Below are 23,498 nucleotides of genomic sequence, written 5' to 3' on the forward strand. Positions count from 1 at the left end.
GAGCTGACAAGTATATATTTATATTTTTAGCTGTTTTTTGTTGGTTTGTTTAGAGACAGGTCTCACTCTGTCACTTAGGCTGGAGTGCAGTGGCGCTCATAGCACACTGCAGCCTCTAACTCCTGGGCTCAAATGATCCTCCTTCCTCAACCTCCTGAGTAACTGGGACACAGGCATGCACGCCTGGCTTATTTTTAGCTTTTTAAAATTACATTTTTATACTTTTGTACATTTTTTCAAAGTCAAAGAATAATGGATGTACATTTTAGAAATTTTGGAATATATGTAAAATTATAAAAAATGAAAACATCTATTATTATTACCATTCTGGGTGTACTTTTTTCTAGTACTTTTTCATGTTTTTTTAAATGTATTTTTTTTTCTGAATTTGGATAGTATTTACCGTTTTATAACCTATTTGTTCAGTTACAATTATACTGATTGAACTTTCACATATTATTAAATATTCTTTGAAAATAAATAATTTTTTGAAAATCTGTCTGAAGTTTATTTCAGGATGGACCTAATTACTCCCTATTTATCTCCAAGCCAGCAATTAAACAATCTGTTCTTCCCAGGTTGGTCCATGGTGGCCGCTTTAGCTTTCTAGCCCATTCTTATCTGGTGTCAAGTCTATTTCTTTTTTTTTTTTTTCTTTTGAGACAGAGTCTCTCTCTGTTGCCCAGGCTGGAGTGCAGTGGCGTGATCGCCGCTCACTGCAACCTCCGCCTCCCGGGTTCAAGCAATTCTCCTGCCTCAGCCTCCCTTGTAGCTGGGACTACCGGTGTGCACCATCATGCCCAGCTAATTTTTTTTTTGTATTTTAATAGAGACGGAGTTTCACCGTGTTAGCCAAGATGGTCTTGATCTCCTGTCCTCATGATCCTGATCCGCCCGCCTCGGCCTCCCAAAGTGCTGGGATTACAGGTGTGAGCCACCACACCCGGCCAGTGTCAAGTCTATTTCTAGGCTATCTGTGCTGTTCACAGATCCAGAGCATTGCACCTTTAATAGGCTCTTCTCTCTCTCTTTTTCCTGAGCCCTGGAGGCTTCCTGGATTGAGACCTAGCCTAGGTCTGCATAAGCACCTTTCCATCTTGTTAATGTTTAACACTGCCTCTGCTGGAAAACAGCTCTCACCTCCTCTCTTTCTGTCTCTTATTTTTTGCCTTTGCAGATGAGTTTTGATCATCCTGAGAAAAATGGGCCTTGGCCTCCAGACCCAATAAATCTTTCCTCCCATGGAGAATAGTGCTGATTCCTGAGGACCTGAAGGGCCTGCCGCCCGTGGGGGATTAGCCAGAAGCAGGTAAGGAACACACAGAGGCATGGGCTAGCAAAGGGGTACATTCCTGAGTAAAAGCTGGTGTGGCAGATGTGCTGGCAGGGAATCTCAGGATCTCAGTATCTGGCTCCAGCTTTGCTGTTTTCTTTTTGTATGTATTTTTTAGTCCTCTTTAACTGCTGATTCAGTGTGGGCTTGGTTGGGGGGTGTAGAGAAATGGCTTGTACATTTCTATTAACTATATAAGATTTAAGTTATTCTGTATTTCAGTCAACCGTTCTGAGTACCTACTACCTGCCACGAATGCAACTGATACTGAGTATGTCGTGATGGGTGGATCGGGACAGGATTTCCTTGCTTTGAGCATTAATTTCTGCCAGTTCAGTGTTGGCCAGTTCTTTGAAGGTGATAATGCAAGTTGCTGTGTTCTTCCTCTAGAAGCCTCATGATGATTGTAAAGATTCTCTGATACAATTGCATCAGTTCAATAATCTTTCATTGAGTATCCGCTCTGGTCCAGGCACTGTGCTGGGTACTAGGGTTTCAGAAAGCATGCCAGGAGGAGTTTTCCTTTAGCAGCAAAGTCAGGCATGAAAAGCAAGCATTACAAAGCTCTGGCTGGCAGCAAAGGGGAGCAGGGATAATGCGGAAGGGGAGGTGGCCTCCACTGACCTTCAGAAGCAGAAAGCTGATATTGTCAGAGCTGGCAAGCACATGGACAAGGAGAAAAGAGTGCAGCAGTGCAGACACCTGGAGGCTTAACACAGTCTGATGTAATTGGAAAATTCAAAGCTTAGTGTGTTTTTCCAAAACATTTGTAGAGAAAAGTTTGCTACTCTTTTCCCTTGGTTATGCCATTTAGAGAAAGCTTCTTCAGCCTCTGCCTTCTTCAATTTGAGAGATGAGAAGGGGTCTTGCAGTTATAAGTGCCTGTGACCAGAAACTCCAGCCACCTGGTGGACTTGGAGCCTCAACCAACGGTGGTGTCAAGGGACCACATGAGCCCTTATGCGAGATTTCAGATGAGTGCCCTGAGGCCATGACAGGGCACAGGCCGTGAAGGCTGAGGCTGTCTGATGGTTGCAAGACTGTTGCTGGACTGAGCTGTTTGGAGGAAGTCTTCTTTCCTGGGAAACCACACCTCGGAGAGTAGGTACTGGGCAGCTGCTCCCTGAGCCTCCACTCCTGTGACAGTGAATCAGGCCCTTCCTGCCATCTTGTTTCATTCAGACATGTCAAAGTCAAGTTCCAAGTCCACTATTTCCAAATGACTCATGCAACTTTGAAAATTATTTGTATTTCCAAACCTCACTATACTCAGCTATAAATGGAGCTCATAAAATCTGCTGTGCTTATCTCACAGGAGTATAATAGGTCTGGAAAACCTTACCAATATGGAAAGTACCCCTGAGTGGTAACACAGTGCACAGGAGGGATGGCAGGTGCAGCACTGATGGTGAAGGTGGCTTGTCTGCGACTGTCTGACAGACGAAGTTGCCTCTCTAGTGACATTGAGTCCGACTTGATCACACTGACTTCTCACTGTCCGTTATCACAGATGCATGTCCTTGGGTGGAAAGATTATGAACTTTTAGAGTCAGACAGACCTGGGCTGGAATTCTGGTTCTCGAACTGACTTGCTGTTGACATTGGAGAAACCCTATAACTTTGCTAAGCCTCAGTTTTTTTCATTTCCTAAAATAGGGTTGTCAATATCTCTATCATAGTGTTGTAGTAAAGGTTCAATGAGATATTGCAAGGAAAGTGACTACCATGTAGTAGGCCCTCCTTAAATGCCACTTTCCTTCTTTGCTCTAGTTCTTCTTCAGTTGTCATATGGTCATGTGATTACCTGTGTTGGGTGTCTGCGGAAATTGAATTCCTTAGTTTCTGGTAATACAACAAGCTTCCACCCTCCACTTCATGATCTTATATCTGAATTCTTCTTCCACTGTGTACATTTAATCATTTCCACAACTTCAGCAACCCAAGATAGGAGCCCATCGTTCCCAGAGTCACTGGTTCCTGAGGTCTGGGATGGTGGAAGCACTGCTTTGGTTGGTACTGCCGATGGATTCCAGGAATGAGCTGGATGTCAGTTCATGGAGGATTCCCAGGGAATAGCCTGGAGCTCAGGGCTGCTGAGTCATGGCTGTGGCTTCACACCACTGTCTTCACTACCCGTATCACCTCCACATGGCCCCCAGGCTGAGCTGCTGCTCTCCTGTCTGTTCAGAACGCCTCCTGTGCCTTTTTGCTTACCTAGTTCAAATCCAATGAATACCATCCTCTTGGTTTGCCCTCCCAACACTCTGCAAATCACATAGGGCAGAGATAATTATTCTGAAAAACTCAGGGGCAGAAATATTAAGTGACCTGCCCAAGGTCACCAAGAATGGGGATAAGAACCCAGGTTTTGTGAACACCCAGTCCAGTACTCCTACTACCTTTTCCTGATATCCTTAGGAGCGGGCTCCATGGGAAGGGACCTCAGACCCCTAGTGGGTTAGCAAAACCCCGGAGGTGATTGCTTTGATTTATTATTGTAAATAAACCCAGTGATTGGGGAAAGAATGTAATGTTTTCCAGAAGATACAGACATTATTTGAGTTCAAAGTGCTTCCAGTTTCCATTCAGTTACACAATAAATTCTGAGAAAACAAAGTAGGTGTTTACTCAGAAATAAAGAGGACTATTCAGTCTCTATTTGCTCAGTGAAATCTATTTACCAGAGCTTTTTGCAGTTCTGTGCATGTTGTACTGGAAAGGACATGGGTTATGGAATCAAGTCCACTTGGATTTGAACCTCAGTGCAACCATTTCCTCAGCTCTATGAGCTTGGGCACTTCCCTTGACTTCTCAGAGCCTCAGGTTGCTAATCCATAAAATGGAGATTATAACACCTTTGAAGTGAACCCTGTACAGGTTAGGAGATGCACTTCGTATTAGACTATGCTATGCGTGGTTCCCCCAGAGTTGTGTCTCATGGTGGCCGTGATTATGGTGAAGTTAAGTGAAATAACATCTAGCGTGCTTAATGAATTTTTGTTTCCATTTCGTTAGTTGGCTACATGTCTGCTATCTTACCCAGAATTCCTAGCCTCTATCATGAGGTGAGTCAGCTTCCTGTCTCAGTAGTGCTCTTCTTGCAGGGCACTGCACGAAACTATGTGGTGGAGATAACCCTCGATCTTCTCATGCAGGAGTCCAACATCACAGCCCTTAGAGAGATGCATCAGAAATCTATGGCATCATCTATAACGAGAAATCTTTTTCTGGCCATTTTGAAAGGGTGTTGGGCCACTTACTATTTTAGAAAGTTTAGGTTTGGTGATGTAAAACAGTCAGCCTGCTCTTTTTTTATTCTATTTTTTTTTTTCAAGCATGCGTGGCTTCATTTAACAAATGTTTCAAGGCTCTAGGAACTGAATGATTTGCAAGATGTGGTTTCTGACTTCAAGAAACTCAGAATGCAGTCAGGGAGGTAGACCAAGGCAACCAGAAACTAATATTCAGCATAGAAAAAGTAATGATGGGAGGACATATAAAGTGTTCATGGCTCAAGAGGAAGAAGGGAGTGGAAGAGTGGAAGAGGAAGAGGGACTGCTGTCCACGTTCAAAGCCCAAATTGAGGCTGACTTTTGTCGAGAGTTGCTTAACAGGCTGCAGAGGTGGCTAGGAGGTAGAGCAGGGCTGGAATTCAAGTCACCTCACTTCAAATCTATTGCTCAGTCCATCGCTCCGCCTCATGCCACATTGGGTTTTTCTTTACATCATTTGTTTTTCCTTGTCTCACTTTTTTTAGGCTTGTTTTCCTGCTCAGAACAAAGTGGCTTCTCTGAACACATCTTCATTATGATTCACACCAACTTGAAGAAAAAGTTCAGCTGCTGCGTCCTGGTCTTTCTTCTGTTTGCAGTCATCTGTGTGTGGAAGGAAAAGAAGAAAGGGAGTTACTATGATTCCTTTAAATTGCAAACCAAGGAATTCCAGGTGTTGAAGAGTCTGGGGAAATTGGCCATGGGGTCTGATTCCCAGTCTGTATCCTCAAGCAGCACCCAGGACCCCCACAGGGGCCGCCAGACCCTCGGCAGTCTCAGAGGCCTAGCCAAGGCCAAACCAGAGGCCTCCTTCCAGGTGTGGAACAAGGACAGCTCTTCCAAAAACCTTATCCCTAGGCTGCAAAAAATCTGGAAGAATTACCTAAGCATGAACAAGTACAAAGTGTCCTACAAGGGGCCAGGACCAGGCATCAAGTTCAGTGCAGAGGCCCTGCGCTGCCACCTCCGGGACCATGTGAATGTATCCATGGTAGAAGCCACAGATTTTCCCTTCAATACCTCTGAATGGGAGGGTTATCTGCCCAAGGAGAGCATTAGGACCAAGGCTGGGCCTTGGGGCAGGTGTGCTGTTGTGTCATCAGCGGGATCTCTGAAGTCCTCCCAACTAGGCAGAGAAATCGGTATGTTCTGGGGTTGTTCTGTGAATGGCAGTGCTTATTGGGACTGGCTGGGCATATTGATGGTATGGGAGACAAGTGGCCCAAGTGTGGCTCTGTGGACCAGTGGAGTGGGCCCAGGGCAGTGTTTTTTTCGGAGTCACAGGTGACACAGAGGGAGTTGAACAGATGGCGCTCTAGGCCCCCGGCATCTTTATCAATTAGAAGAGCTTCATTATTGTTTCCTAATATTTTTAGTTGATATATAATAATTAGATATATTTATGGTGATATTTTGATACATGTATTCAATGTGTAATGATCCAATCAGGGTAATTAGAATATCTATCACCTTGAACATTTATTGTTTCTTTGTGTTGGGAAGAGAATAGTTTTATTTTGATCTGTTTTAAATATTGGAATTGTGCAGAAGATTTCGTTTGAAAAAGAGTTCTGCTGCTACCAATAATCAAAAGCCTACAATTGACCTTTGAAAAGACTTGAAGCATAGATCTCTACATCATTTCCAGGTTCTGAAATTCTGTTGTTTTACCTGATTAGTGGAGGACTCTTATTGGCCTCAACAACCTGGGTAATTTTCAGCTTTTCTCTTTGAAAAGATTTAATTGGGTCAGTAATTCTTAACTGGGGGCTATGGACCAACTTCAGAGGGTCATGAATCCCTGCAATTGCATGCAAAACTGTCTGTGGATTAGGTGTGTATAATGTATGTGTGTGCGTATAAGTGTGTCTGTGCATTTTTCCAGGAAGGGAGTTTGTAGATTGCAGTTTATTCTCTAAGGGATCTGTGACCCAAAAAGGTTTCAGAGTCACTGGTCACAACATATTAATTTGCTTTTCTTGAAACCCTTTGTAGTGAATCAAGATAGAAAGTCTCTCTATATTTGTAGACCTGTGTAACAGAGAGCCTTATTTCTCTTATGCTGAATGTGTTTTCCATTATTTGAAATGAGTCAGCTAAAGAAAGCAAAGCACAGGAAGCTTTGCTCCTCTGTCAGCCTGGAGGTACTGGAGCAGGTGAGGTCATACGTCTCCTTTTCTATTTCCTTCATTTGACTGCCAGGAAAAATGGTCTGAAACCCAGCACAGGCTCTCAAAGAAGAAAATTAGGCCCAAATTGGATTCTCTAGAGCAGAAAGAAATGGTGAGATCACAGTTTCTACCTCCCCAAATAGGCAGCTGCCCCGCTGGCCGGCCCCACCTCAACTTTTGCTTCTGTATTTTTGGTTTTTCTTGGACTTTGTTTTCAAGAAACTAAATGTGATTGGTTTTTGTTCATCCATAGTGGAGCCAAGTTTCTTTCTTTCTTCTCCATTTTTGCTGCTTTTGTAGCAAATGTTTGGGATATCCTAGGTATTAGCTGATCCTTCTTCATGTCAAGTTAATATTGCGTGCCTGGCTGAAATTGTACTGAAGTTTGAGACAGGGCCTGTTACCTCTGTGAATTAGAACTACAGCTTTAATTTTATGCACTCCTTAAAGGTTTGGAGTGATTTAAATAAACATTAATAAAAATAATATTTTTCTATAGACTGCAGTTTCAACTTCAAAATAAGGATTTCCACAGAAGGACTTTGATCCTGAGATGTAATGAAAATTGCATGTTAGACTTCGAATGTTCTGCTGTTACGGGGTATATATTCTCTTGGCATTTTGTCTAACAAATATTTTAAGACATTCATGTATTCTTTTATTTATTGATGGGTTCATCAACAATCCAAAGGGGAAGGGGAAGCGAAAGGCTCTTTGTTGAAGCCTGAGTTGCAGGCAGCGTGCCAGGCCCATACACTTCCTCCTGCATGTGGAATTTGTTGAGTCTATTCCCAACTATTGAATGGATCAGATTATTTCAAATGGTTTTCTTTTACAAATAACATTGCTGACAAGGTTTTTGTGCAGATAACTTAGGTGACCACTATTGACATTCAACAGGGAAGTATCCTCAGAAGTGAGGCTAGAAGACACGAGTAAGAGACATTTTATGACTTTTTTTTTTTTTTTTTTTTTTTGTCCATAGCAAGATTTTCTATCAGAGAGAGTGTAATAACATACTCTGCCTCCAGCAGTCTCACAAACCAGCCAATGGTGGGCTCAGTCATTTTCAATTATTTTTGATAGTTTACTCATACATGTTAAGTATCTTAGATTTGCCGGAATTTTCATGTCAAACAGTAGCATAATTTTAAAACACTATCATCAATACAAGTGATGCTTATTATACATCTGCTGAGTTCCTAACATGCCTTGCTCTTTTCATCCTCCCAGAAGTCCTGTGAGGTTGATAAGATTATTGGTCTCATTTTGCTGGAGAGCTAAATGCGGAGGCTCAAGTGGTTACACAACTGGCTAATAGCAGACTGGGGTTTGAAAGCAGAGTGCTTGCTTCAAAGACCCCACTCTTAGCGCCTCTGCTGTTGTGCCTCATAATAATTGTAGCTTCATAATAAAATTTGGTGTGATTATTCTTTTGTTATGTTAAAAAATTTCTTATATTCTTGTCTATTAGCTGTCCTAGAGATAAAGAGAAGGGTATTCTGAGTTAAGGCAAAGGCAAGAAGCAAATGCTGCATGAGGAAAAGTGTATTTGGGCATCACAAATAATCCTGTTTGGATGGCATGTGGATCCTTGTGGGTGAAGATGGGTGAGGAATGAGACCAGAAAGGTAGCTAGGCATTAGCTCTTAGAGAATGTTGATAGTCACAATAAGGACTTTAGGTTTCATTCTTTAAGCCATGGAGAGCCCTAGGAGGTTTTTGAACAAGGGAGACTTCTCACTTCTCTATGAGTCCCTGTTTTGTACTGTATAATGTCTCCATTATTAGGGACTATTGCCACAACCAGGTCAGAAGTGCCAGGCCTGCCCAGGCTGTGGAGGCAGTGATGGAGAGAAAGGACCTTACCTGAGAGGCCTCATGAAGTAAGAGGCAGAACTTACTATCTAGCTGGAGATGATCTTGAGTGAGAGGCAGGAGCCAGGATGTCTAGCCTGGGAGCAGGCTGTATCTTACCAAGGGGAGCATGCTTCCAGAGGAACGCAGATTCCACTTTGCATGTTCTGAGACTGAAGTGTGTGTGGATTTCCCTGGGTAGATATCTATGCTGTTGAGTATTTAATTCTAGAGAAGGGTCAGATGTCGAGATAGATTTACAGGTCATTTGTATCAAGGTGAGATAATGGTTATAATCCAGGGAAGAGGACCAATTAGAAAACCTAGAAAAAGATTACATTTAAAGGACAAAGAAAAGAACAGGGATAAGCAGGAAAAGTCAGAAGGGTCAGAGACCGGCTAGAGGAGAACTAGGTGTGCACCATACAATGGAAGGCAAAGGGGGATGGAGTTTGAGGAATGTTGGCTGTTGGTATCAAAGTCTGTAGAGGTGGGACATATTCTTGGGCAGAATAAGGACTGAGAAGACATCTGTGAACTGAGTAGCTTGGAGAACATGATCAGTTATATCAGGGGTCAGCAAGCTTTTCTTAAAAGGCCGGATAGTAGTTTTGGCTTTGAGGGCCATGATGTCTGTCACAACTACTCAACTCCACTGTTGTACTGCAAAAGTAACAATAGTAGTAAATGAACAGGCCTGGCTATGTTCCAACAAAACTTTATTTACAAAATGAGGGATGCACCAGATTTGTCCTGCAAGTCATAGTGTTTTGTTTTGTTTTGTTTTTGACAGAGTCTTGCTCTGTTGCCCAGGCTGGAGTGCAGTGGCACGATCTCGGCTCACTGCAAGCTCCGCCTCCCAGGTTCATGCCATTCTCCTGCCTCAGCCTCCCGAGTAGCTGGGACTACAGGTGCCTGCCACCACGCCTGGCTAATTTTTTGTATTTTTAGTAGAGACAGGGTTTCACCGTGTTAGCCAGGATGGTCTCAATCTCCTGATCTCATGATCCACCCGCCTCGGCCTCCCAAAGTGCTGGGATTACAGGCATGAGCCACCGTGCCCAGCCAAGTCGTAATTTTTTTTAACTCGGATCTATAGTATGTCTGTTTTCTTCAACCGGAATCAGAATGTAATTTTCCATAAATGGTTTTAGGATGTATTAAGCTAACTTGAAAATATAAAAGCATTTGGTGATAAATTGTGATAAAATTTCTTTCATAATAACTTCTAGCTATTTAGAGTTAACTACACCTAGAGGCAGTGGATTTTGATGTATTTATGAATTTACTAACTTGAGCTGATTCTGTTGAATTTTCTAGGCGTGTGATTGTATAATCTGAATACAGTGATGCATTTATTTTTTCCTCTCCTAATTTGTCTCTTTTTCTGAGCTCTAATTCTAAGTTACAGACAGGTGGTAGCTTCTTTTTTTCTGCAGCCTTTCCCCCTCGCTAGGCTTGTTTGCTGGGATCTCCGTAGTTGTGGATTTCTCTTGGTGATTTCCTAGAGGCCTATTTGAGTTTGAAAGTTCAACTTTCAATTAGAAGGGAGGTTTGACAAACAGGATTTTTTTCTCTTTAAGTACCCAAGTCAGTTTAAAGTTTTCTTTTTAAAAATTTGATATATAATAATTGTACATATTTATGGGGTACATGTGATATTTTGGTACATGCATACAATGCACAATGATCAGATTGGGTAATTAGAATATCCATCACCTCAAAAAAGTTTTCTTCTTTGATTGGCGTTTTTTCTTTTTCTTTCTTTTTTTTTTTTTTTTTTTGAGATGGAGTCTTGCTCTGTCGCCCAGGCTGGAGTGCAGTGGCATGATCTTGGTTCACCCAAGCTCCACCTCCTGGGTTCACGCCATTCTCCTGACTCAGCCTCCCAAGTAGCTGGGATTACAGGTGCCTGCCACCACACTCGGCTAATTTTTTTGTATTTTTAGCAGAGATGAGGTTTCACCGTGTTAGCCAGGATGGTCTCGATCTCCTGACCTCGTGATCTGCCCACTTTGGCCTCCCAAAGTGCTGGGATTACAGGTGTGAGCCACCATGCCCGGCCTGATTGGCTTTTTTCTTAGAATCACGTCCAAACTTCATACCTTCATACCTTCATATCCCATGTCCGTGTATGATCTGGTTCCTGCCAACCTCTGTAACTGCATCTTTGATTTTTCTTCCCCTCACCCCTTGTCTACAGTCAAGTCCCTGCCCTCATTGTGGTCCTGACACTTGCTGCATCCTCTGGCTGGTGGACTTCTCTGAACCCTTCCCAAGCCTGGCCATCCTTTGGGTCTCAGCTCCAAGGCATTCCCTGAATCATCACTCTATGAAGGAAATTCCCTCAGTGTCTCTGGCACACAGCTCAGCTTGTTAGTGTCACAGTGTCTGTCACAATCCGAAATTATCTTATATGTAGGTTGTTGTGCGTCTTTATTGTCTATCTCCGTGCAGTAGAATGTAATATCTCTGAGGGCATGGACCTTGTCTTTGTTGCTCACAGCTGTTGTCTCCCGTGTCTAAAACTGTGCCTGGCATAGAGTAGGTGCTCATCAGTATTTGTTGACTGAACAAAACAGTTCTCCTTTCTTATGGTCAACATCAAGCATCTGTTCTAACGTAAGTAAGCCTTCTGTGCTGGTGGATGTTCTCCAGTTGCACCTTCAAATCCCACTCTCACCCTTTTCTATCTGGCTCCGTCCCTGAGAAATTGAATTTTTTTTTTTTTTTTTTTGGAGAATGAGTCTCGTTCTGTCACCCAGGCTGGAGTGCAGTGATGCAATCTCGGCTCACTGTAACCTCCGCCTCCTGGGTTCAAGCGATTCTCCTGCCTCAGCCTCCAGAGTAACTTGGATTACAGGTGCGTGCCACCATGCCCAGCTAATTTTTGTATTTTTAGTAGAGATGGAGTTTCACCATGTTGGTCAGGCTGGTCTCGAACTCCTGACTTCAGGTGATCCACCCGCCTCGGCCTCCCAAAGTACTGGGATTACAGGCGTGAACTACTGCGCCCAGCTGGGAAAGTAAAATTTTGAACTGCGTTAATTGGCATTTCTCACTCTCTGGATTTTCTTTGGGACTGGCCAGGAGAAGCACTGGCATTAAAGCTGAGAAGAAGACTAAGGTCAGGGCACCTATTCGGCCATGTTTCGCCTTGCAGAGTAAACTCAAGCTATATCTTTCTCTTGACTGAAGGTCTCAGATCCTGCCAGGAGGCCGTCCCAGTCTTGGTCCTGCTCTGTCCCTTTTCCCTTCAGGTCTGTGAGATCCAAGGGAAGGGGCAGAACCAGGTTGGGATATTGACTCCCTCAGGCTCCTTCTTGCTGGCCAGAGGTTGGCAATAGCTGTGTTCCTCTCCTGAAGGCAACAGCTCCCGACAGGTGTCCCTCCTCAGCTCAGGTCTCCGCTCATCAGGCCACAGTAGACTTGGGGTAGTAATGACACTGTGCAGTCATCAACCCTGTGGCTTTAGCCTATTCCATGTTGATTTCTTTAAACTCTACCCCAACTTGGTAAGTAGTCCTTTTATGAATCTCTCAATTACTCCATTGGAGCTTCTCGTCTCTTTTCTACTGGGATTCTCACCAATAATTTATTCATCTGTGAAATGGAAAAGTTGACTAACTGAAGTTTCTGATGGATCTGTGTTTCTCATGCAATTACTACTGATCCCTTTTGAACCAGTGACTGATTCTGACAAAATGTGTTGTAATTCTGAGTTGTGTAAAGATGTACCTCCTGCCCTATGTGCACTTCAGTGTACCTGCCCTGTAAGATGATAACAGTTTGGACTGTGCCCTTCTCAGGTAATTTTCAAACCATTTTGATGAAATTTTGCCCTAGGATTGAAGATAGGGTTGTGTTGTTTTCATAAATGAGGTTTCTGTGTTCCTGAGGTTTAGTACATACGTTGGAACTGAAACAAAGAGAGAGGCTTTCATCCTTAATTCTGTGGATATCTTCTTTCTAAATCATCTTGTATTCAGTCAAATGCCCTCACTTCCCCAAATCCTGTGTGGATAAAGAATGACCCAAAACAAACCTGAATAGAACAATAGAGCTGACCCCCAGATCCGGCGTAGATTTCAGCGGTGAGCCCCAAACTTGCTTGAGCAAGTAAGATTGAAAGAAGTTCTCATAGGATCACAGGGTTTGGATGGCTCTTTAAAGTCTTCAGTTTCCTCCTCCATCAGATAGGTCAACGTGGGGTAGAGAAACTTTTCCAAGTCTTCCAAACACTGCTTAAACAGTTGCAAAGACAAGGAGCTAGCCCAGGAAGCTTTTAGGTTTTTCAAGATGGCCTGTTTGATGTTGACTGGATTTAGTACATTGTTTCTGACAATGGCTTACAAAAGAAAGACAGAAAGAAAGAGAGAGAGAGAGAGAAAGAGAGAGAGAGAGAGAGGAGAGAAAGAGAAAGAAAGAAAGAAAGAGAGAGAAGGAGGGAGGGAGGGAGGCAGGGAAGGAAGGAAGGAAAAGAGAGAGAGAGGAGGGAAGGAAGTTAGTTTAGCCCTCTGACCTCCTCTTCCATTTCTGCCACACCAGGTCTGTGACTCTTCCCTGGGCCTCAGGTTCCTAAATGGAACACCTGGGGGTTGTCTTGGATGCCATAGTTAAATCCCGTCCATTTGCTGAGCACTGCATGCTTTTCAGAGTGCAATGGGGTCCTTTGCACTTGTGGGATACACTGAACGTATGGTAGTGTTTTCATTTTTCTGACAGAGATAGAAATATAATCTACTGGTGATACCAAGAGAATATTTGGTTTGCTGCTTTGATAACTGGAGTAGCTATTCCACTGTAAGTAGCACACTGGCTTTGTTCACTTTTCTGCTGTGCCCAGGCACAAGTGAGTGTCTTTGAATGGGTTTCAGGAATGCCACAGTATGGCCCCCTTCAGCCCTTACAGTGGCTGGCAGACAGGTGGTCATCTCTGCCTAGGAGCTTTACCTGAGCACCACACAAATACTGCCATTTCGCCCTGTGGATCATGATGGGGTAAAGATGGGGAAGCATTATTTCCTTGCCCCTCCCCCGCCTCCTGCCTTTCTCTTTTTCTGCATATTGCCAGTGCTCATCACCTCTTTTCTGTTTCTTTGTGGTTTATAGATGATCATGATGCAGTCCTGAGGTTTAATGGGGCACCCACAGCCAACTTCCAACAAGATGTGGGCACAAAAACTACCATTCGCCTGATGAACTCTCAGGTAAAATTTCTTCTGTGCAGCTATGGAGTAAGAGAAGGACCCCAGTGTGGTCTCTAATGTGGAATGTATCTACTGGGAGCACATCTAGGCTGCCAATTAAGTCTCTTGATCTTCCTGAGTTCCTGATTTCCTCACTGGAGAAGAAGACAATGATTCCATGACCCAACCTGATGATGTGTTTATTTAAAGAAAAACCCTTTAGTATTAGTGTCTGCTAATGGAGGTGTCTGGTACCCAGGAAAGTAGAGTTGAGCTGTCCTTGCTCCTGCAAGGTCGTACCTGGAGGTTTGCATGAGGGACAGCAGAGCCCAGAACACCCAGGGGAGAGTGGGTAGTGTTGTGAAAAGTGAATGAAACAATACACAGGAGAGCACTTTATGAACTGTAAAATGCTATACAACTACTATAAGACAGTATCGCCATGTAATTACGTGTAATATGGCACTAGAATTCATGAACTATTTCATAAATTCCCCTGGATAATTAGGTTCCTGGAGTATTTTCAGGTAGCACATGCCGATTTCTCAATACTAAGGGAAACTTGAGAAATATTCTTGCCACAGGGTTCTGTTAGTAGACTTTATTAGTGGGAAAAACTGTATTACACATATATCAAAATATCAAAAATTGCACAATAGGGCTGCAAGCTGCCCATCTCATAACCACCAACATTTGCCTTTTTCTGAATAAACATATGTGCTCTGGGTGTTTTTATGGCAGTGTTTAGTCTGCATACTTCCCTAGGAGTCCTGGGCATGGGGTGGATCCTGGAACAGATCAGAAATGCCTTTTCAGCAGTGTCTAGTGGAATGTGTGTTTCTTTCCTTCTCTACTAGGGCTCCACTTCCCTATATCTGTCTCTTCACTTCCTTACTTTCAGGAACTCACCAGCTAGGCAGAAGCTGCTTCCTGCATAGCCCACTTTCCATTTGAAGCCCACAACCTTAAGAAACTTTTTTTTTAAATTATACGTTAAGTTCTAGGGTACATGTGCACAACGTGCCGATTTGTTACATAGGTATACATGTGCCATGTTGGTTTGCTGCACCCAACAACTTGTCATTTACATTAGGTATTTCTCCTAATGCTATCCCTCCCCTTGCCCCCAACCCCACAACAGGCCCCAGGGTGTGATGTTCCCTGCCCTGTGTCCAAGTGTTCTCATTGTTCAATTCCCACCTGTGAGTGAGAACATGCAGTGTTTGGTTTTCTGTCCTTGTGATAGTTTGCTCAGAATGATGGTTTCCAGCTTTATCCATATCCCCACAAAGGACATGAACTCATCCTTTTTTATGGCTGCATAGTATTCCATGGTGTATACGTGCCACATTTTCTTAATCCAGTCTATCATTGATGGACATTTGGGTTGGTTCCAAGTCTTTGCTATTGTGAATAGTGCCGCAATAAGCATACATGTGCATGTGTCTTTATAGCAACATGATTTATAATCCTTTGGGTATATACCCAGTAATGGGATGGCTGGGTCAAATGGTATTTCTAGTTCTAGATCCTTGAGGAATCGCCACACTGTCTTCCACAATGGTTGAACTACTTTACACTCCCACCCACAGTGTAAAAAGCATTCCTGTTTCTCCACATCCTCTCCAGCATCTGTTGTTTCCTGACTTTTTAATGATTGCCATTCTAACTGGTGTGAGATGGTGTCTCATTGTGGTTTTGATTTGCATTTCTTTGATGACCAGTGATGATGAGCATTTTTTCATGTGCCTGTTGGCTGCATAAATGTCTTCTTTTGAGAAGTGTCTGTTCATATCTTTTGCCCACTTTTTGATGGGGTTGTTTGTTTTTTTCTTGTAAATTTGTTTACATTCTTTGTGGATTCTGGATATTAGCCCTTTGTCAGATGGATAGATTACAAAAATTTTCTCCTATTCTTTAGGTTGGCTGTTCACTCTGATGGTCGTTTCTTTTGCTGTGCAGAAGCTCTTTAGTTTAATTAGTTCCCATTTGTCTATTCTGGCTTTTGTTGCCATTGCTTTTGGTGTTTTAGCCATGAAGTCCTTACCCATGTCTATGTCCTGAATGGTATTGTTTAGGTTTTCTTCCAGGGTTTTTATGGTTTTAGGTCTAACATTTAAGTCTTTAATCCATCTTGAGTTAATTTTTGTGTAAGGTGTAAGGAAGGAATCCAGTTTCAGCTTTCTACATATGGCTAGCCAGTTTTCCCAGCACCATTTATTAAATAGGGAATCCTTTCCCCATTGCTTGTTTTTGTCAGGTTTGTCAAAGATCAGATGGTTGTAGATGTGTGGTATTATTTCTGAGGCCTCTGTTCTGTTCTATTCATCTATATATCTGTTTTGGTACCAGTACCATGCTGTTTTGGTTACTGTAGCCTTATAGTATAGTTTGAAGTCAAGTAGCATGATGCCCCCAGCTTTGTTCTTTTGGATTAGGATTGTCTTGGCAATGCAGGCTCTTTTTTGGTTCCATATGAACTTTAAAGTAGTTTTTTCCAATTCTGTGAAGAAAGTCATTGGTAGTTTGATGGGGATGGCATTGAATCTGTAAATTACCTTGGGCAGTATGGCCTTTTTCACAGTATTGATTCTTCCTAACCATGAGCATGGAATGTTCTTCCATTTGTTTGTGTCCACTTTTATTTTGTTGAGCAGTGGTTTGTAGTTTTCGTTGAAGAGTACCTTCACATCCCTTGTAAGTTGGATGCCTAGGTATTTTATTCTCTTTGTAGCAATTGTGAATGAGAGTTCACTCGTGATTTGGCTCTCTGTTTGTCTGTTATTGGTGTATAGGAATGCTTGTGATGTTTGCACATTGATTTTGTATGCTGAGACTTTGCTGAAGTTGCGTATCAGCTTAAGGAGATTTTGGGCTGAGATGATGGGGTTTTCTAAATATACAATCATCTCATCTGCAAACAGGGACAGTTTGACTTCCTCTTTTCCTAATTGAATACCCTTTATTTCTTTCTCTTGCCTGATTGCCCTGGCCAGAACTTCCAACACTATGTTGAATAGAAGTGGTAAGAGAGGGCATCCCTGTCTTGTGCTAGTTTTCAAAGGGAATGCTTCAGTTTTTGCCCATTCAGTATGATATTGGTTTGTCATAAATAGCTCTTATTATTTTGAGATACATTCCATCAATACCTAGTTCATTGAGAGTTTTTAGCATGAAGGGCTGTTGTATTTTGTCGAAGGCCTTTTCTGCATCTATTGAGATAATCATGTGGTTTTTGTCATTGTTCCGTTTATGTGATGGATTATGTTTATTGATTTGCGTATGTTGAACCAGCCTTGCATTCCAGGGATGAAACTGACTTAATCGTTGTGGATAAGCTTTTTGATGCACTGCTGGATTTGGTTTGCCAGTGTTTTATTGAGGATTTTTGCATTGATGTTCTTCAGGGATATTGGTCTAAAATTCTCTTTTTTTGTTGTGTCTCTGCCAGGCTTTGGTATCAGGATGATACTGGCCTCATAAAATGAATTAGGAAGGATTCCCTCTTTTTGTATTGATTGGAATAGTTTCAGAAGGATTGGTACCAGCTCCTCTTTGTACCTCTGCTAGAATTTGGCTGTGAATCCATCTGGTCCTGGACTTTTTTTGGTTGGTAGGCTATTAATTATTGCCTCAATTTCAGAGCCTGTTATTGGTCTATTCAGAGATTCAACTTCTTCCTAGTTTAGTCTTGGGAGGGTGTATGTGTCGAGGAATTTATCCATTTCTTCTAGATTTTCTAGTTTATTTGCGTAGAGGTGTTTATAGTATTCTCTGATGGTAGTTTGTATTTCTGTGGGATTGGTGGTGATATCCCCATTTATCATTTTTTATTGCATCTATTTGATTCTTCTCTCTTTTCTTCTTTATTAGTCTTGCTAGTGGTTTATCAATTTTGTTGATCTTTAAAAAAAAAAAAAACAGCTCCTGGATTCATTGATTTTTTTTGAACAGTTTTTTGTGTCTCTATCTCCTTCAGTTCTACTCTGATCTTAGTTATTTCTTGCCTTCTGCTAGCTTTTGAATTTGTTTACTCTTGCTTCTCTAGTTCTTTTAATTGTGAAGTTAGGGTGTTGATTTTAGATCTTTCCTGCTTTCTCTTGTGGGTATTTAGTGCTATAAATTTCCCTCTACACATGGCTTTAAATGTGTCCCAGACATTCTGGTATGTTGTGTCTTTGTTCTCACTGCTTTCAAAGAATATCTTTATTTCTGCCTTCATTTTGTTATTTACCCAGTAGTCATTCAGGAGCAGGTTGTTCAGTTTCCATGTACTTGTGCAGTTTTGAGTGAGTTTCTTAATCCTGAGTTCTAATTTGATTGCACTGTGGTCTGAGAGACAGTTTGTTACGATTTCTGTTCTTTTACGTTTGCTGAGGAGTGCTTTACTTCCAACTATGTGGTCAATTTTACAATAAGTGCGATGTGGTGCTGAGAAGAATGTATATTCTGTTGATTGGGGGTGGAGAGTTCTGTAGATGTCTATTAGGTCTGCTTGGTGCAGAGCTGAGTTCAAGTCCTGAATATCCTTGTTAACTTTCTGTCTTGTTGATCTGTCTAATATTGACAGCGGGGTGTTGAAGTCTCCTATTATTATTGTGTGGGAGTCTAAGTCTCTTTGTAGGTCTCTGAGGACTTGCTTTATGAATCTGGATGCTCCTGTATTGGGTGCATATGTATTTAGGATAGTTAGCCCTTCTTGTTGAATTGTTCCCTTTACCATTACGTAATGGCCTTCTTTATCTCTTTTGATCTTTGTTGGTTTAAAGTCTGTTTTATCAGAGACTAGGATTGCAACCCCTGCTTTTTTTTGCTTTCCATTTGCTTGGTAGATCTTCCTCCATCCCTTTAGTTTGAGCCTATGTGTGTCTCTGCATGTGAGATGGGTCTCCTGAATACAGCACACTGACGGGTCTTGACTCTTTATCCAATTTGCCAGCCTGTGTCTTTTAATTGGGGCATTTAGCCCATTTACATTTAAGGTTAATATTATGTGTACATTTGATCTTGTCATTATGATGTTAGCTGGTTATTTTGCCTATTAGCTGATGTAGTTTATTCCTAGCATGGATGGTTTTTACAATGTAGCATGTTTTTGCAGTGGCTGGTACCAGTTGTTCCTTTCCATGTTTAGTGCTTCCTTCAGGAGCTCTTGTAAGGCAGGCCTGGTGGCATTTGCTTGTCTGTAATCTCTCAGCATTTGCTTGTCTGTAAAGGATTTTATTTCTCCTTCACATATGAAGGTTAGTTTGGCTGGATATGAAATTCTGGGTTGAAAATTCTTTTCTTTAAGAATGTTGAATCTTGGCCCCCACTCTCTTCTGGCTTGTAGAGTTTCTGCTGAGAGATCCGCTGTTAGTCTGATGGGCTTCCCTTTGTGGGTAACCCGATCTTTCTCTCTGGCTGCCCTTAATATTTTTTCCTTCATTTCAACCTTGGTCAGTCTGACAATTATGTGTCTTGGGGTTGCTCTTCTCGAGGAGTATCTTTGTGGTGCTCTCTGTATTTCCTGAATTTGAATGTTGGCCTGGCTTGCTAGGTTGGGGAAGTTCTCCCGGATAATATCCTGAAGAGTGTTTTCCAACTTGGATCCATTTTCCCTGTCACTTTCAGGTACACCTGAAATGAAACGTAGATTTGGTCTTTTCACATAGTCCCATATTTCTTGGAGGCTTTGTTCATTTCTTTTTACTCTTTTTTCTCTAAACTTCTCTTTTTGTTTCATTTCGTTGATTTGATCTTCAATCACTGATACCCTTTCTTCCACTTGATCGCATTGGCTATTGAAGCTTGTGCATGCATCGCATAGTTATGGTTTTCAGCTCCATCAGGTCATTTAATGTCTTCTCTACACTGTTTATTCTAGTTAGCCATTCGTCTAATCTTTTTTCAAGGTATTTAGCTTCCTTGCAATGGGTTTGAACATCCTCCTTTAGCTTGGAGAAGTTTGTTATTACTGACCTTCGAAGCCTGCTTCTGTCAGCTCATGAAAGTAATTCTCTGTCCAGCTTTGTTCTGTTGCTGGCAAGGAGCTACGATCCTTTGGAGGCAAAGAGGCACTCTGTTTTTAGAATTTTCAGCTTTTCTGCTCTGGTTTCTCCCCATCTTTGTGGTTTTATCTACCTTTGGTCTTTGATGATGGTTTTGGTGTGGATGTCCTTTCTGTTGATGTTGATGCTATTCCTTTCTGTTTGTTAGTTTTCCTTCTAACAGTCAGGTCCCTCAGCTGCAGGTCTGTTGGAGTTTGCTGGAGGTCCACTCCAGACCCTGTTTGCCTGGGTATCACCAGCGGAGGCTGCAGAACAGCAAATGTTGCTGCCTGATTCTTCCTCTGGAAGCTTCGTCCCAGTGGGGCAACCGCCCGTATGAGGTGTCAGTCGGCCCCTGCTGGGAGGTGCCTCTCAGTTAGGCTACATGGGGGTCAGGGACCCACTTGAAGAGGCAATCTGTCCTTTCTCCGAGCTCAAACACCTTGCTGGGAGAACCACTGCTCTCTTCAGAGCTGTCAGACAGGGACGTTTAAGTCTGCAGAAGTTTCTGCTGCCTTTTGTTCAGCTATGCCCTGCCCCCAGAGGTGGAGTCTACAGAGGCAGCAGGCCTGGCTGAGCTGCAGTGGGTTCTGCCCAGTTCGAGCTTCCAGGGCTGTGTTGTTTACCTACTCAAGCCTCAGCAATGGCAGACACCCCTCCCCCGCCAGACTGCTGCCTCGCAGGTCGATCTCAGACTGCTGCGCTAGCAGTGAGCAAGGCTCTGTGGTCGTGGGACCCACTGAGCCAGGCACAGGATATAATCTCCTGGTGTGCCGTTTTTTAAAACAGTTGGAAAAGCGCAGTATTTTGGCGGGAGTGTCCTGTTTTTTTCAGGTACCTTCTGTCACGGCTTCCCTTGGCTAGGAAAGGGAAATCCTCTGACCCCTTGCGCTTCCTGGGTGAGGCGATGCCCTGCCCTGCTTTGGCTCACCCTCCACGGGTTGCACCCACTGTGCAACCAGTCCCAATGATATGAACCAGGTACCTCAGTTGGAAGAGCAGAAATCACCCATCTTCTTTGTCGATCACGCTGGGAGCTGCAGACCAGAGCTGTTCCTATTTGGCCATCATAAGAATATTTTTATAATGGGATAGAAATTGAGGAACTTAAATTCTTTGTAAGTGGTCACTGTCTTGTTTTTTTTGTTCTTCGTCTAATACCTTTTAATTTTTGTTTTAAAGAAAATCACTTTCTATCACCATCACATCTTCCAGTCGCCTCTAGGTGCTTCCAATGCCTGTTTGTTGTTCAAATTTATATTTTAGCTTTTGGTATTACTTTCATTATTACTATTATTATTATTATTATTATTATTATTATTTGAGATGGAGTTTCGCTCTGTCACCCAGGCTGGAGTGCAGTAGTGTGATCTTGGCTTACTGCAACCTCCTTTTCCTGGGTTCAAGCGATCCTCTTGCCTCAGCCTCCTGAGTAGCTGGGATTACAGGCATGCACCACCATACCCAGCTAATTTTTGTATCTTTAGTAGAGATGGGGTTTCACCATGTTGGCCCAACTGGTCTTGAACTCCTGACCTCAAGTAACCACCCGCCTTTGCCTCCTGAAGTGTTAGTATTACAGGCATGAGCCATCGTGCCTGGCCTACTTTTATTATTACTAGAAGAGATAGGATTGAAAGGAATGGACTGGCTAGCAAGAAACTCTCTGGGGCAAATGACAGTTGAGCTAGACTTTGAAAGATGGGCAGGACTTGGGGAAATAGCAATAGATGGGCACTCCAGAAAGTGGAATTGGCAAGACAGAGGAGAACAGGAAACGAGGGAGGCATTACACCACTCCAAGAGTAGCGTAATGATCACTCCCCTATTAGTGATCAGGCTGGAGTGCAGTGGCGTGATCATAGGAAATGAGGGAGACATTCAGATACTCCTGGCTAAGTTGGAGGTGGAGGTGTGGAAGAATTGGCTGGGGTTGCCCTGTAGAGAGAGATGAAGCTGGACCTTCATGGCTACTTGTGCTCTGGCAAGTCTGGAAATTCAGACAGAGGGTTAGGACCAGCTTTGCCCCTTTCTCTTCTCATGCCTAGTCAGAAACCCTGGAGCTGGAGAGCACTTTAGGGAGCACTAAAACCTCATCTCTACTTCTACATAAGATGCTACCTAAATATCCAGGAGAGATGTTCATTTACTCTTCATTCATTCATTCAACAAATATGTTCAGTATTGAGTAGAGTGTGTCAGTCAGTACATAAACTCTATAGTTAGCCTGCTTGGGGTTGAAATCCAGCTCTGTCTCTTACTAGCTGAAGGATCATCAAGTTACTTCTCTCTAAAAAAGGGAGAATAATTCCCTTACAGGGTTGTTGTGAGGTATAAATAAGAAAAATCTGTGCAAAGCACTTAGAACAATACCTGGCACATGTATCAATAAACGTTAACTGCACTTACTATTGATATTTGCAGACATTGGTAGTGGAGGGTACAATTGTGAGCAAAACAGACTCAGCCTCTGTTCTTATGATGCAATCAAATAGCTTTACAAATAAATAAAATTGCAAAAGAGAACTAGAGAAGAGAGTGGTCAAGGTACTAGGAGAGCCCTGAAAGGGGAGATTTGAGCTATTCAAGGAGGTCAGAATCCCTAAGTAGATGGCACTTGGCTGTGTAGAAGGAACGTGTGGATGTTGAAAAGGGTGGGATAAGAGCTTTTCAGGAAGAGGCAACAGCATGGGTACAGTTTTGTGTGGAAGGAAATGGGGGACTGGAAGGACTCAGGAAGAGGTGAGTATATGTGGGGCTATGTGGTGAGAGACAAGGCTAAAAGCAAGAAGGAGTCAAGCCATGGTGCTGCACTGAGGCATCTTCTTTTTTCAGTGGGGGTAGGGGGGTTGGCCTGTCGCCCAGGCTGGAGTGCAGTGGCGCGATCTCGGCTCGTTGCAAATGCCACCTCCTGGGTTCAAGCGATTCTCCTGCCTCAGCCTCCCGAGTAGCTGGGATTACAGGCGCCCACAACCACACCTGACTAATTTTTGTATTTTTAGTAGAGACGAGGTTTCCCTATGTTGGCTAGGTTAGTCTCAAACTCCTGACCTCAGGTGATCCACCCGCCTCAGCCTCCCAAAGTGCTGGGATTACAGGAGTGAGTCACTGCACCTGGCAGGGTGAGGCATTTTCTTTACGGCATGATCAGATTTGCATTTTGTAACCATCACTGGCTTCCATCTGAGCAGAGGGGCTGCAGTAGATGAAGATACATAGTTAAGAAGGTCTTGCAGTAGTCTGGGTTAGATATGCTGATAGCTTGCACAAGAGTAGGGGTGAAGGTGAATGTGAGAAAAGAATGTATTTAAGGGCTACTTGGGATTTGCAGTCAGCAGGTTTTAATGTCACATTGGATGTGAGAAGTAAAGGGAGAGGGGCCAAAGGTGCAGCTTGGTTTCTTTCTTGTGTAACTTGGCAGCTAGGAGTTGAAATTAGAAGTCAGCCCCTTATCCATTGTTTCACTCTCTGCAGTTTCATTTATTTGTGGTCAGCTGCAGTCTGGAAATATTAAATGAAAAATTCCAGAAATAAGCAATTCAGAAGTTTTAAATGACACGTTGTTCTGAGAAGTGGGATGAAATCTTACACATCTTACTTTGTCCCTTCTTCATCACAGGAAGAAGGATGGATACAGTACAATAAAA

The 23,498-nt window shown here is 42.8% G+C and overlaps 1 protein-coding gene across 7 annotated transcripts in view; it reads left to right on the forward strand.

Annotated features, from left to right (window-relative positions):
- The window catches only part of ST6GAL1 (ST6 beta-galactoside alpha-2,6-sialyltransferase 1), a 156,952-nt gene that overhangs the window by 116,035 nt on the left and 17,419 nt on the right, over window positions 1–23,498 (forward strand). For 6 of the 7 annotated variants that reach the window (XM_054550434.2, XM_024244137.3, NM_001133587.1 and 3 more), the window contains 3 exon segments: window positions 1,178–1,309; window positions 5,091–5,747; window positions 13,746–13,843. In XM_054550434.2, coding sequence (XP_054406409.2) covers window positions 5,141–5,747; window positions 13,746–13,843 — 705 coding nt within the window. In that variant the 5' untranslated portion in view covers window positions 1,178–1,309; window positions 5,091–5,140. 7 annotated transcript variants of the gene reach the window in all.

This window comes from Pongo abelii, chromosome 2 (genome assembly GCF_028885655.2).
Source record: "Pongo abelii isolate AG06213 chromosome 2, NHGRI_mPonAbe1-v2.0_pri, whole genome shotgun sequence".
NCBI lineage: Eukaryota > Metazoa > Chordata > Mammalia > Primates > Hominidae > Pongo > Pongo abelii.